Source organism: Psammomys obesus, unplaced genomic scaffold, assembly GCF_907164565.1.
Source record: "Psammomys obesus unplaced genomic scaffold, mPsaObe1.curated_primary_1811, whole genome shotgun sequence".
Lineage (NCBI taxonomy): Eukaryota > Metazoa > Chordata > Mammalia > Rodentia > Muridae > Psammomys > Psammomys obesus.
The window spans coordinates 2,750,347-2,765,787 of NW_026592510.1; the positions used below are offsets into that span (position 1 = coordinate 2,750,347).

A 15,441-nucleotide genomic window follows, 5' to 3' on the forward strand; every position below is an offset into this window, starting at 1 on the left:
CACACACACACACACACACACACACACACACACACACACACACACACGACTATGTTCTGAGTGAATGCAGCATAGCTTGTGGAGAAGAGGCCATGGGATAATGCTGTTCTCTGTGGACCATCTAGAAACTGAGATGAACTTGGTGAAGGGAATCCACAGATAAATGACAACAGTGCTTTGGTGATTTCAAGTTATCTCCTAAGTACACAAAGGTGCTCAACTTGTATTTCCCCACCCTTCTAGCTGCGGGATAAACGAGTAAACCACTGGGCAGGAGGAAGAAGACAGGGATGCAGGATGAGAACAATGGGGCACTGGATGATCACATCCCTAAGTGTTTCTAGATGAGTGAGCTTAAACTTTTAAACCTGTTTGGGAATCACAGCAAACAAAACTCCCTTTGAGGAAGAGGAATGGAGAGAATAGGAGAGAATAGGAGAGAATTGCCAGCTTAATTTCTTTCACATGTGATTCTGGTCTTGGTACATTAATCAGGTTCACTTTAAAATTGCTAGGAAAACTCTTGAGAAATAAATTAAAGATAAAATGCTATTGAAGGCTGTGAGCATTTCTTTCATAAAACTTTATCATTTTAGATGAATAAAACACAGTCATTACCTGGTCTCCTGCTCATAAGAGCATTTTTATGTAAATTGCTGTAAGCTCATCATATGATTGTTCATAATAATGTCTTACAGTGTCTGCCTGATTGGCTTTTGTTCTCATGTCTGAACAGAAGTGCCTGAATAGGCATATGATGAGAATTTTTTTTTTTTTAACTAAGGAGAAATAATAGTCACAACGATGTCACCAAGGGCAGTGTGTGACACTTGGATCAGAAGATATTGGTAACAAAATTCCAAGTACTGAAAATTTATGCTAAGCTTTGGAGAAGGAATACTGGAAACCAAAAGTTGATTCCAGGGCAGCATGCTGACTCAGTGCCTACTCTGAACGTGGGGTAGACAGCCTTCCAGCACATCAAACCTGCACAGGAAAACAGGAGCCCCCCTAGGTCTGTTCTCACTGCCTGGCCCCTGCTGTAATCACTTTCATCTGTTCTCACGCATTCCTCTGGTTTCTCACACAAACATAAGCGACTGGGAATATGTGCCATATTTTCCCTTTTCAAACCTAAAAGGTTGCTTGCTATCTTCTTATAGTGCCTGCTTTGAAAGCTTTTCCATGTCAACCTGTAATTTCCATTTCTTTTACAGCTGCCTAGTTCTTACTGTAGAGGTGCAGGTATGGTATTTAGAAAGCCTTTACTAACAGACGAGGGCTATTTCAGACTGTCAGCAGGATAAACACTAGAGTGGAACAGCTGTGTCCCCATCCATAAAAGCTATGCTCCATTCCTAATTCAGTATCTCAGAGTGTAACCTTCATTGGAGATAAGTCAGTGCAGCATGATCAAATGAGGTATTCACACTGAAAAGGGTAGGCACCTAATATGACTGGTGTTCTTGTAAGATAGCCAGAAACATACAGGGAAAACACGCTGTTGAAAAAGACAGAATGAGCTAGTGTGGCCAACAAGTCACCACCAGCCAGGAACACCCAAAGAAAGGCTCCCTTGCAGTTTCTGGAGGGAGTACAGGCTGCTCACACCTTGATCTCAGACATGCAGCCATGCTGTACTGTTGCTTGTAAGCCCATGTGTTTGGCACTTGGTCCCCAGGTGGTGGCACTATTTTGGGGGTATAGAACCTTTAGGAGGTAGAACTTTGCTAGAGGAAGTGAGTCACTGGGCTTTAGACTACCCTGCTTCCTGTTCTGCATCTGTAGGTAAGATGTTCCAGTTGCACTGCTGTCACCATGTAGCTGCCTGCTGCCTCGCCTTCCCAACCACGATGGACTGTATCCCCACAAACTGTGAGCCAACACAAATCCTTCCTCCATGACATTGTGTTTGCTGCCTTTCGACAATAAAAAGTAACTGACACAAACCTTAAGAAAGGAAGAAACGTCTTTAGGGGTATGCTACTGAGAAGAATGTCAGCACACTTTCTTTCAGTTTCCAGGCCATCATGAAGTGAGCACTGTTGTTTTGTTAAACTATAAATATACATGTGGTGTGCATGCATTGTGACAGTTTTTACCATGAGGTACTGACTCACTTCACACAGCTACAGAGCACAATCTGCTGCAAACAAAAACATGGGCACCTGATTTCAGTTTTCTCTCTTTAATGAAAGTAAATGAATAAATTAATAGGGATTTTCCTGCTTCCTGGCCAGCTCACACTGCAGTCTTCTATACCACATGAAGACTAAATTTAATCTTGTACAGTCTTTCCATCCTCACTTCTGTCTAGCTTTTTATTAAGCAACATATGCAAAACGTTCATACCAGAGTTTTTTTTTTAAAACAGTGTTAAATATTGCATATCCATCTTGTCAAATTTTTTACTTTTCAGAACTCTTAAACTGAAAATGTGAGAATCATGCCAGAAATATCAAATACTCAACAGCAAATTCTCTGCACTTCTAGATGAAACTGGCAGGTGGCGGTGTCCTGGGGCCTGTTTACAGGGCCACTCTTGTTACCACACTTCCCTCATGCATGTTTCTGACCAACACGGACAACTACTGACTAATAATAGCAAGCATCTTGGCCAGACTTCCCAAGATACACACTAAAGTAGATACAATGATTTAATGGTATATTTCATGAAGGTCTTACAGGCTAGCACTGGGTATTTGGAAAAGAGCTGCTTTCATGGTAAAACATGCTCACAAGAGACTTAATTAGAATCTGACCACTGTCATGTAACAGCACGGTCTGGTGCTTTGTATTTGATTGTTAATTATTTTGTTCCCTGAGGTCTGCTTGCTCTCTTTTACAAGCATACCATCGCATACCCAAGTAATGCTATGTAACCTTGCCTCCAAATAACCGGTTTGATCAATAAAATGCCTACACCTGGGCAGGGCAGACGTGAGGTAGATATAGCCAAGGTTCAAGGGCTTGGAGAGCAGGAGGATCACGGGAAGGGGGAGACAGGGATAAGAGAGAAGAAGGAAGGGAGGTGCAATGGGTTAGGTGAAGAAGAACCATGTGGCCGGGAGGACATAGCTCTGAGGATCAGCCTGGAGAGATGCAGCCCCAGGTTTAAGGCATATGAAAAATAGAACAGGTGTCTGTGTTCTTTATTGATATGGTAGTGAGTTAAAGAATAACCACCGTAACCATTATATGGCTTAATAAGAGATATTGGTAACCAATTTTCCACAGCACTGTCATGTGCTGCAAGGAATTATATGCTGTGCATTGCTCCTTTCCAAACCTTGACCATATGTGTCACCATATCCTCCCAGCCAGGACACAGAACCGTGCATAAGCTTATTCACACAAATTGTCTAGAAAATGGGCTTCCTAGGTTATTACGATGAAAATAGTCCAAAAATTATGCACAGTGGCTACGCTATCTACTCCTAGGATGCAGTTTTGTGGGAAGCACTGGCAGTCTGAGGCTGGTAAAAAGCTGAGACAAACTTATAAGAAAGAGACTGCTTTTTCAACACAGGAAAAAATAAATACATGAGGCCAACAGGATGGCCATAAACTTAGGTCCTCTGTACCTAACAGTCCCTAAGTACCAAGTGCTAGGAGCTGTTCCCATGTGTGGGTCACTGAGGTCTTACCCGACAGGCAGCAATCAGCTCTGTCCAAAGCCTGTGACTGAAGCTGGATGACCCGACAGCCTTCACTTGATAAGTGAGCTGCTGAGTAACAGAGATCCCCAACTGTGAGGATTGATGGCTGCGGTTGAGAAGGTTCCCTTTATTTAGGAGTGCCATCATCAACACGGCGGGGCTCAGGTTCAGCAGCAGGCTCACAAGAGCTGTTCTATCGGTTTCCCATACATACTTTGCACTTTTCAAAACCCATCTTAGTAGTGTATGTTTAGGGTTAGAACATAAGTTATGTAACATCTTCCCATACCAAACTGACAATTTACTCTGCTCATTGTTGTCCCTAATACCCAAGATCAAGCAGAAATCCCTTAGGAGAAAAGGGAGGCAAAAAGTGAGGAAGATGTAATTCTTCAATGGGTGAAGAATAAGGGAATTGTCTACTTTGAAAACAATATTTGACTCTGTTTTTCTCAGGCTGCCAGGAAGATGGCGGACATTCAGACTGAGTGTGCTTACCAAGAGCAGCCTAAAATCTTTCAAAACAAGAAGCATGTTTAGCTGGGAAAAACCAGCAAGAAAAAACTTCCACAGTACTACAAAAACATCGGTTTAGGCTTCAAGATGCCCAAAGAGGCCATCGAGGGCACCTACATAGACAAGAAATGCCCCTTCACTGGTAATGTCTCCATCTGACGGCGGATCCTGTCTGGAGTGATGACCAAGATGAAGATGCAGAGGACTACTGTCATCTGCTGGGATTAACTCCATTACATCCGGAAGTATAATCGCTTTGAGAAGCACCCAAGAACATGTCTGTGCACCTGTTCCCCCATTTCAGGGATGTACAGATAGGCAACATTGTCACTGTGGAAGAGGGCAGACCTTTGAACAAGATCATGCAATTGAACAGGCTCAAGGTTATCAAGGCTGCTGGCACCAAGAAGCACTTTCAGAAGTTCTGAGGAGACTCTGCCCTACTCCTTAGAATAAATAAAAGTAATTTTCCATCTTAAAAATAAAACAAAACAAAAAAATATTTGAATCCTGAATAAGTTTAACATGGGATTTGGAATGCTTGCTATATCTTTTTTCTTGGGTAATGCTTTTTACTAACATAACTGAGTTCTAGAGGTCACTACGCCAAACAATATTCCTAGGTTCTGGCTAGAATCTTTGTGTGTGTGTGTGTGTGTGTGTGGTGTGTTTGGAAGTGAGGCTTAGAGGGCAATATGGCAGATGCAAGATGAAAGGTATAGTAAAAAGAGGAAATTATATAGTAGGGTAAAGAGAATAAGTATGTCAAGAAGGAAAAAAATATTCTGAACACATGGCTACCATGTTGTATGGGTTCCTATAGGAGCTAGCATACCGTAACTTCGTTTTCCACTCCCTGGGGAGGTCACACCATTTCCTTTTGTATCTCAATTTTCTGCTGTCTCAAGGACTCTTGGTGTCTTTACTTTTCTTTTCCAACTTAATATCAATGTTTTAAGTATCTATCATTATTAAATACCAACTTGACAAATATTCTTCATAAATTTAAGTTCCTAAGCCTTTCAAAACACATCTTGATAGTTAATTGAATCCTTTCTTGTTTTTTTGGGACAGGTCTCACTGTGTTGCTGCTGCTTGGACCTCTGGCTCAAGTTCCTCAAGTAGCTCGGAGTACCGACACAATCAGCTCAGATATTTTCCTTTGTGCAGTCTGCAGATACAAGTATCTACAGATCCAAGTTCAGAACAGAGATGCACTTACCACATTAATAGGGGGTCTCTTGAAGTAAAATGGTAATTTCTCTGTTACAGTTATACAGACCAAATCCACATCTAAATGTGTACAAGCAACCTGCCAAGGAGAAAAAGATTAATAGGAGATTGGCCCTCACTGGAATGAGAGACACGGTCATGCTCAACATGCAGAAACATAAATAGTATGGCTTACTCCATAGGTGTCACGATGGTTGTCTAAACTGTGGAAACCAATTACAGGCCAGTTGTTTCCTAGTCTTCAGCCTTGGCTTGGATGGCTTAATTCTCAAAAGCCAGGGCCTGAAGGCCTCCTTCTAACTCATAAAGGTTTTTATATATGACTAAGTTGGTGATTTAGGATCAGTATCTAGATAGGACTTTGAATTATTCCAGAAAGCAGAAGTTAACTGTTCTGAAATCCAAAAAATTAAAAAGCCAAAATGAATTCATTTTTACCATAAGGCATTTACTGAACACCTTTCTGCCAGGAATTGTCCAGGCTTGTAGTTCCAACCAGACTATACTGTGGATAAGAAATGGTATGTAACAGAAACAGTTCAACAAAGGCTTACAGCAGAGTTGAGAGAATTCAAATGAGAATGCATTCATTTTTAGCATCGTTTGTTGACCAATTCTCTGTACCTCTTAAAGAGTTTTGAAAGTACTTGTATAAACCACATAAAAAAATTAAATGAAACAGATACAGCAACCAGGATAAACGGAAGAATTAGGGAGGAAGGTAAAACTGTGGGAAGATTATAGAGTGCAAGACAGAAGATACTGCCAGGAGAGGCCTAGAGGCAATACCCCCTTCTGGCCTCCATGGGCATCAGGCAAACGTGATACAAATGCTTACATGCAGGCAAACATTTATACACATAAGAAAAATAAATACCCCCCCCTCCCCCCGACTGGGAGTGCTGGTGTATGCTGCCTTCATGAGCAAACTTGGTAAGCCAATGTATGCATGAACATGGGAGGAAAGGGGGAAACAAAGTACTGGCAATACTTGTAGGATGGGCACAGTTCTTTAGCAGTGACAGATGTCACACTGTACCCTCAGAATGCCAGCTTCAGTTATTTTTGCCCCAGCCCAATGGTGACCAGAGACCATTTGGCCTGAAGACAGTCAAGGTTACATAGTAAACCTGGGGAAACTACGTTGTTCTGGCAGAAACACTTGGCTCCTAAACAGTCTGCCCCATCTCAACTGTCCAACTCACAAAAGAGCACCTGAGACTTTGCTAAGAATGAGGAAAGCTCTGAAGAAGAACTGAGCTGAGTTCAGTGCCTGCTTATTTTTTGTAACACCAACATTTTACTTCATGTTGTTGAGGATCCGACCAGGGTCTTGACAATGCCAAGTGCTCTACCACTTAGCCACAGCCTCGGTAACCACTGAAAATTCATATGCTCGGACCAGCACTATTATCTATAGAGACATATTTTATAGAGACTTTAGAAGTATATTCTATCACTATAAATTCCATATAGGTTGCAGATCTACATTGGTTGAAGGACACACACTCTAAGGACCTTTCAGCTCCAGCCACAGAGGATAGCTTCACTTGGCTCCTCTGACATCTTGAATTTAAAATGTTTCAAACTGAATTACCTGCTGATTTAACTTTTCACCAATCCAAATGTTCAACTGGTTCATCCAAAGAACTACGTGATGCATAGGCCCATGCTCAGCACACTGGGGAGGCTTAATCCAATATTCCCCAAATCATTAAAATGATTGAGGTATGTCTAAAACACTTTGGAGCTAAGTATCTCAGTTTTCTCTGAAAACTGGTGGACTGTGTATGAATTTACTTAGCTATCTTTAATCTTTTTTTGGGAGGGGGCAGAAACATCTATGATGTTTTAAGAAGTTCATCCCCAAAAAATGGACAAATACATGCATATTTTGAGTGTAGGGCTGCTACCCTTTCACCCTGAATGTCTTTCACTGCTGACAGCATTTATCACACCACAGAAGGAGAAGTCAGGCTTGCCAAGGCAGAGAGAGGCCCATAAATAGTTCTCAACTATATATGTACACAAAAAACTACCGAATGGTACATTTAGGTACCTATATGTACCTAAAAACTACCACAGGTGGGGCTGGAGAGGCTATTTCCAGTGATTCATTTTAAGACCTAATAATCTGCAGTTAATAATTATCCCATGTAAATCTGAAGCTAAAAGACTCAGACCATCTCCTAAGAATGCTGCCTTGAAAGATGCGTGAAGACCTTCTACAACAGTGTCCTGCAAAGGCAAGGTTTAAAAGACTTCGGGGGCAGGACAAAACCAGAACATTTAAAAAATACCTTTATTTATTTATGTATATGGGTACTTTGTCTGCATGAGCATCTGCACACCAGAAGACAGCATCAGACAGCTGTGAGCTGCCATGCGGATTCTGGGAATTGAACTCAGGACTTCAGAAGAGCAATGAGTGCTCTGAGCCATTTCTCCAGCCCAAACCAGAACTTTTTAAAGCTACTTCTTTGCCAGTGGTGGTGGTTGTCTTAGAATTCACTATGTGAACAAGCTGGTCTCAAATACAGAGGTCCACCTGACTCCGCCTCCAAAACACTGGTGATGGAGTGCTGATAGTAAGGGCCTGTGCCACCACACCTGGTCCGCAGGGGTCTGTGATGACTAACTACTTGTGTAATCACGCCTTAATCTATTACTAAATACTTGAGAATTAATATAATCATGCATTTCATAAAAGCAGCCACCAAAACAGTGATGTGCTGTGTGTACACAGGCATTCTGGATAGGCTCCGGTTCTGTTTACCTCTGGTAACATAATTAGCAGCTTATGCCAAGCACAGAGGCACTGTACCAGTCGCTTACTCAATGGCTCCCTCTACTGGATAAACTTAGGGAAAAAAGATCTGTATACAGTTTTACAACAAATTTTGCTTAAAAAAATGATCTGTCCTGAAAACATACATATAAGTAACATTGTAGGGACTCAACAATTTCTATTTAGAAACATATATACATGCAATAGAAATTAATAAAGAAACAGGCCACAGATTGGAAAGAAAGCAGAGAGGAAAATATGGGAAGGTTTGGAGGGAGGCAGAACTCTGTGAGTTTAAGGCCAGCCTGGTTAACAAAGTGAGTCCGGGACAGCCAAGGCTACACAAAGAAAGCCTGTTCTGAAAATCGAAACAGGCATATTGGTGTATGATTGATTCTGAGGAATTTCAGAAAGATTAAGGACTGACACACACACTGGCATATGGGTTACATCTCAGAGCCTGCAAAGGAGGAAGCTGGACCAGAGAGGAGCTTGCCCTTTTCTTCTATTGTACGCAGGAATGGATAAGGCCAGAAACTGAATGGAAAGATAAATTTACCAAGAAGAAATTTCACATGAACAAAGCATAGAGAAAGAAACAGGTGAAAAGTCATGAGCTACTTCACACTGAATCCAGCAAATGTCCACCAGTATGACTCAACCAAACAAACCAACATGCCCCTTCATTATGCCCTGTGACAGTTCTCAACTTGTAGGTCGGGACCCCTACGGGGTGTTGAACAGCCCTTTCACAGGGGTCACATATAAGATGTCCTGCCTATCAGATATTCACATTACATTCGAATGGTAGCGAAAGCACAGCTATGAAGTAGCAACGCAAATAATTTTATAGTTAGGCGTCACCACAACATGAGGAACTCTACCAATGGGTCAAAGCAGTGGGGAAGTGAGAACCCAGGCAGGGGGTGGGTGGTGATGGTGGTGTCTTGAATTGTTTAAGAAAGGAGAAACTGAGCTTAGCACCAGCAATCAAGTGCACACATAGGCATTTCTCCCTGCTCTGGACTATAGATATGTTATCAGCAGCTGTTCGAAATTCCTGCTTTGACTTACCCATAATGATGGACAGTAACTAATCATTTTCCCCGTTGCTTTTTATCTGGTTATTTTATCACAACAGAAATGAAAGCAGAACTGGGAGGAGCATGACACCTGGTATAACAAGAGACTTACATAATAAGGAAACACTATTCTCTTTTTCACCCGTCACTTACATGAAAAAGTTTTTCTGTCTTTGGAAACACAGCAACAATATCATACAGCCGGACCCTAGAAGAAGTTGCTCTCTGTAAGACAAAATGCATGGTATCACACAGTAATAAAATATATAAGCAGATGCTGGTTATCTAGCAATACTCAACAGCCTCAAACGAATCCTCCTGCCTCAGCCTCCTGCGTACTGGGCTATCAGGTACTACATCTGGCTTCAAGTCCCTGTGTTTCAAAAGCTGACACAGGAAATCGTAAACTTAAATGTCATTGGTCACAGCTGGATTTCTGTGATTCAACAAAGGTCCTTTTAAACCCAGACTTGAAGCCAATCAGAGAAATGCTAAATTCCCTGTTTTGTAAACTAGAACAGGAATATATGCAGAGACGACTCGTCAATCCAGGCATACATGCATGAACTAACCTCTGGAAGCTGTCAGCCTGCAGGTGTGTGTGGGAAAGGAAACATGGAGACAGCAGATCCCCAGGTTCTTGGGTTCAGAACAAAAATGTAACTTTTTATTTTACAGAGCCCACAATCAAGGGACTCTGAGTCTAGGCAGACATTGGGACCTTACAGAGACTTTGGATATTTTTAAGAAGCTTGAACTTTGAAAGAGACTTTGGTCATTTTCAAGAGACTGAACTTTATTTATTTTAGTTTTTTGCGACAGGTTTTCTCTGTGTAGCCCTGACTGTCCTGGAACTCGCTGTAGAACAGGCAGGTCAAGAACTCAGAGATCTACCTGCCTCTGCCTCCTGAGTGTTGGGATTTAAGGTTTGTGCCACCATAGTCTGGAGAGACTAAACTTTCAAAGTGTTTGAATTTTTGAAGATTATGGGACTTCTAAAAGTTAGAATGCCTTTTATTCTGATATTATTACATATATGAGATATCAGGATGAATGAGAAAGCAGAGGTTATGACTTAATAGTGATGTGTTTGTGTGTCAAGCCGACAAGAGTTCAATTATGCTGGCTAATTTTATGTTAGCTTGACAGCTAGAGGCGTTTGGGAAGAAGGACTCTCAACTGAGAAAATGCCCCTATCACACTGGCCTCCAGGAAAGCCTGTGGTGCATTTTCTTGAATGATGATTGATGTAATTGTCAATTATCCTAATTATGGCAGTGCCAATAATAGGATCACCATCCTTGGTGCGATAAGAAAGCAGATTGAACAAGTCATGAGGAGCAAGACAGTAAGCAGCATTCCTCCATGGTCTCTGCGCCAGTTCCTCCCTCCAGGTTCCTGCCTTGAGTTCCTGCCCTGACTGACTTTAATGAAATGATGGCCTATGATGTAGCACTGTAAGCTGAAATAGAGCCCTTCCTCCCCAAGTTGCTTTTGTGCATGGTGCTTTATCACAAGAGAAACACTAAGACAGCCCTCAGTGGAATTAGTTCAGGTTTTGTTTGTTGGTTTTTTTTTTTTTCCTAGCTAGATGAGGCTGTTTCACATATTGTGGGTAATTCACTGACTGTGACATACAAGTTCACAATGAAAACACTGCTCAATATAAACTAAAATGCCAGAAAATATGTAAGAAAATACTTTTGGCTAGGATGGGAGAATGCATCAATAAAAACAGTTACTGCTTAACAGGAAAACCTCAAACCCGATACTGTATACGAGAATGGAAAAATACATTTAAAATGGACAATCTCTGAATGCTGGAATAATGTATGATATTTCCTCATCTCCGAGCACCTTCTAACTTTTTGGAGGAGACACATTACATTGTGTGGCTTCTATGCACAGGGGAAACAGGAAGGTGTCATGAATTTCACGGATACAGTGGATGAAAGAATGGAGTGGGATGAAATATGACAGATTTTGTTATAATGAAAGAAAATCCCAATTCATTGGATTTTATCAATGATGACTCAGGAGCCAGATACTGGAGTGAAAACTTGCTAAGAAAGCACCCAGCTGACCTTCCTACTCAGCTCATGTCCCAAAGGAAAAAGCCAAAACCAAAAAACCCAAAGCTAAAAGCTTGATAGCTCAGCTGATGGCACAGGAAGAAACGGCCAAAAGCTACAAGCCAAAGAGCTCCTCCTTCTTCTCCTTCTTAAATACTCTTTTCTCAAAGTCCCTCCTTTCTCCTTGATCCCTGTCAGCTGGTTTCTTGCTCTGCCTTCCGGTGTACAGAAACCTCTTGGATTAAAGGTGTGTGTTAAGGCTGAACCAAGAAGAGAAAGGTTTTTACAGATCACAATCTCAGGGTTCACAATGGGATCAAATATTCTGCAACAGACAATATTAACATTAGTTAGTATACTTTAGAAGGCAAATGGAGAAAAATAAACTCACCAAGACATTACAGTGAGACGGATCTGTAACTATAATTGTCAATCTAGTTAAAATTTTAATTGGTCTTGATTTTCCCTGTGAAAAAACAAACAAACAAACAAACAAACATTATTAAAAAGATAAAACATAACTGATTCATTGGCTTTTTACCAGTGGAAAATAGTAAAAGGTACAAAGGACAGTAAAAATCAACAAAGCATGCTAGTCCTGTAGTTGAAGAAAACACTATGTACAAACTGGATAAGATAACGTAACAGCTGTAGGACTTTAGGAAGGAAAGGTACCAAACAAGTACAGATGGACAGAAAGAAGCTGATGAAGTGGTGATCCCTGATGGAAAGGTGAAACTGGCAGAAGAAGGCAGGCTGAATTTGAGAATACCACAGAAGGTGGGCACGACTGAATTATATGAATAGAGACTTAAACAATAAACTGCCTACCTGTACAATTGGTAAAGTTGTGAAGAGTTCAGAAACTGCTACTGGTTTTTCAATTTCCTACAACAAAGGAAAAGCAGCCACTCTAGTTACATGCTAATGAACGAAGCACAACAAAACATTTTAAGGCTATTACAGAAAAAAAAAAATCAAAAAAGCTAATTTGTGGTATTCAAATGTACTAAATAGCTTTTTTCTTTCTTTTTTAAGGAAAGAAACTAAAGAGCAGAAAATATCAGAGGATAAGAATAAAGACCTGGCTGTGGTGGCACACGCCTTTAATCTCAGCACTCACAGGTAGAGGCAGGTGGATCTCTGAGTTCAAGGTCGGCCTGGTCTATATTGTGAGTTCCAGGACAGCCAGAGCTATGTAGTGAGATCCTGTCTTGATAAAAAAAAAAAAAAAACAAACAAAAAAAAAAAAAAAACAAAAAAAAAACAAAGATAAAAAGACTTCCCAACCCCCCCAACAAACAAACAAATAAAACCATGGAAAACTAAAACCAAACCAAACAAAAAATCTCCAAAAACAAAAGCAAAATTTAAAGACAGAAATGACCTATATATAGTTGTTTGCCTAAAAAGAAACTATATATTTGATTGTCTATTAAAGAGAAAGCAGTCAACCAGTTAATGAGACCATGGCAACAAAGTAAACAAGATGCTGTAGTTACAGTTTAGTTAACAGCAAAGTACTTTTAAACATCTTTAAAAGTAACTTCATTAATAAAAATTCAATGTTAGGAATCCTTATGCTGGATTTGAGTTTTTCATAAAATAAAACAAAAATCATTTGTATGAATGCATACCAATTCAATTGCTGAAGTAAAATAATAAGCACAGGGTGCACTTTTAATAAGTACAGTTGAGGGTTGGCGATGCAGCTCAGTTTGCAGAGTGCTTTCTAAAACGCAGAAGGCCTTGGCTATGGGCCTGCAATCTCAGCATTTGGAAGGCAGGGGCAGGAGGTCATCCCTGGCAACATACACAGTGAGTTCCAGGCTAAACCGGGACATATAAGATACTGTCTCACAAAAGAAACATGCTTATGATGACTGCCAATTTGGCTGACTTTAGAAAGGACCATGGAAACACATCTCTGTGTGTTTCCATTAACCCAGAAGGGAAAACCCACGCTGAATGTGAGCTGTGCTATTTCATGGGTTGGGGTCCTGAGCGAACTAACTAAAGAGGAGAAGGTGAGCTGAGCCCCAGCATTCATCTCTTTCTGCTTCCCAACAGAAGAGGACGGTGGCCAGTCCCTTCATGCCCCTGCTGCCATGATGGACTGTACCCCCATAGAATAAGCAAAACAAACTCTTCCTTCTTAAGTTGCTTTTGTCAGGTATGTGGTCAAAGCAACAAGAAAAGCAACTAATATAATACTTGCTTCTAGTTCCATATTCCTAACAGACACAAATATTTAGAAATACTTATATTTATTAATTATTTAGCCCCAGAAAGCCCATTTTACCTGTTTCTTTTCCTTGAAGTCAACAATATGATTGATGGCAACAACTGAATATCCCACTGAAAAGAAAAACAGATTATTTTAGAAATAGTTTTCTTGTTTGCGATGACTATCCCGATCTTAGATTCAAGAGTATGAGATGAGGCTAAGGATGTAGCTAAGTGTTAGAATGCTTGCTTAGCATACAGAGTGCTCACTCGGGGTCCAGCTACCAGACCTGGGAAATAAAGGGGTGGGGCAGGGGGCAGATCTGTTTATTGTTACTTAATGTCAGGTTTCAGGTTCTCCATCTGCCAAGTGATGTTAATAGCAGAGGGCACTTTCAAGTGGCATGAAAGCTAGGTAAAACAGCACTTGCATTTCAGAAGAGTGCCAGGCACATATTCAGGCTGTGATTTGTTAACACAATGCTAAAAACTGTGCTTCTGCTCTCCAAACAACATTCCTGGGATTTCCTGTCCCTTTGTTCATTTTTATTCCATCAAGTTTTTATGTATTTCTGTCACCTTGTCTAGCATTCATTTCTTCTGCAATGCCCTTTCAATATATCCTCCCTTTCCTACGATGAAATGGAGTGATGCCTCCCTCACACCTCTTTTGAGGTACTCTTCAACAAGAGACAAGGAAAGGTAGACGTTTGCCTTACCACCACAACAGTTAGTACTGCTTGGACACGTGCCTTGTCCCCAATACGTTTAAATCACGACTCTTCAAGTTGTCTAAATACCGACAGGATAGGGTGTTAATATTAGATAATTTATGGTAGTTATGACAAAATAGTGGTCCTTCCTCCTATCAGCCCAGGAACTCCCTACTTTCCTTCCTCTCGAAGGAATGTAAGCATCCATAATTTGGCAGGCTTTATTGCCAGTGGAGAGCACATATGATCAAAGCTCACCCTCAAGGAACTTAATGATGCTTGAGAGAAACAAGGTAACACTCTTCCCATTCTTTAAGCTTCCACAGCAGTTCCTGACTGTGACCCAGCTTTCTGTATTTGACAGATGTCGTGTGAGGAAAAAAGGACTGATCCTAGTGCACCGGATTAGGGAACTGTACACCTGGAATCCTGTCCCGGTTTCTACCATTCAGCAGCTCGCAGGCTCTATGCCTCGACCCCTTGGACTCTTTTTTCTCCCTCTGCACGAATGACTAGGCAAGCCCGAGCAACAACCGCTTTCTCAAGAGCCTCGGAGTTTCCTACACCGGGGATCAGGACCAACACTCAGCTATCACACATCAGGCTGACCCCACCAGAGAACGGAATGACGCCTGAAAAAATTAGCAGGCAAAGTTGGATGGTTTGGGGAACAGCGAGGGGCAGGGCCCGCGGCGCGAAGCCAGTGGACTCACAGTGAGCAGCAGTCTCCACGAGTCCGCGCAGAGCCTTCAGGTCCGAGCCCGCTCTTAAGTCCAAATCGGCGAACGCCGCCATGCTGACGTCCCAGGAACACCCGCGCGCCGGTCTGCGTAACCGTGTTGACCCTTGGGCATGTTGGGAGTTGTAGGCTGTTGCTTCGCCATTCTGGGATTTGTAGTTTCCCCTTCTCAGTTGTCTAGTCACTGCACACTGCACACTTTCCTATCCTCGAGAAACCAGGCAAAGTTAATGTGCTCGAACCTATAGCCTCATTTATTCGTAATTTGAACGAGAATGTTTGGTACCCACTGATGGGGGCTCAAATCTCCCATGATCTTACCATACAGCAAGGCAGAAAGTGATTTATTTAAAAGGCATCTATAGAGTATACTGATATCAAGCAGATGTTTCTAAGGTCTTGAATCCCTGTTT

General features: G+C 41.5%; 1 protein-coding gene and 1 pseudogene across 1 annotated transcript in view; one reads left to right on the forward strand and one right to left on the reverse strand.

Moving 5' to 3' along the window:
- Rpp30 (ribonuclease P/MRP subunit p30) overlaps positions 1-15,102 on the reverse strand; it is a 21,798-nt gene extending 6,696 nt beyond the window's left edge. The window contains exons 1-6 of the mRNA XM_055613705.1: positions 15,003-15,102; positions 13,653-13,708; positions 12,182-12,238; positions 11,742-11,816; positions 9,432-9,503; positions 5,398-5,487 (exon numbers count right to left, since the gene is read on the reverse strand). Of these exons, the coding sequence (XP_055469680.1) occupies positions 5,398-5,487; positions 9,432-9,503; positions 11,742-11,816; positions 12,182-12,238; positions 13,653-13,708; positions 15,003-15,084 (432 nt within the window). The 5' untranslated portion in view covers positions 15,085-15,102. The remainder of the gene's footprint in view (positions 1-5,397; positions 5,488-9,431; positions 9,504-11,741; positions 11,817-12,181; positions 12,239-13,652; positions 13,709-15,002) is intronic.
- Positions 3,982-4,603, forward strand: LOC129681662 (40S ribosomal protein S11-like; annotated as a pseudogene).
- Positions 15,103-15,441: the final 339 nt, after the last annotated feature.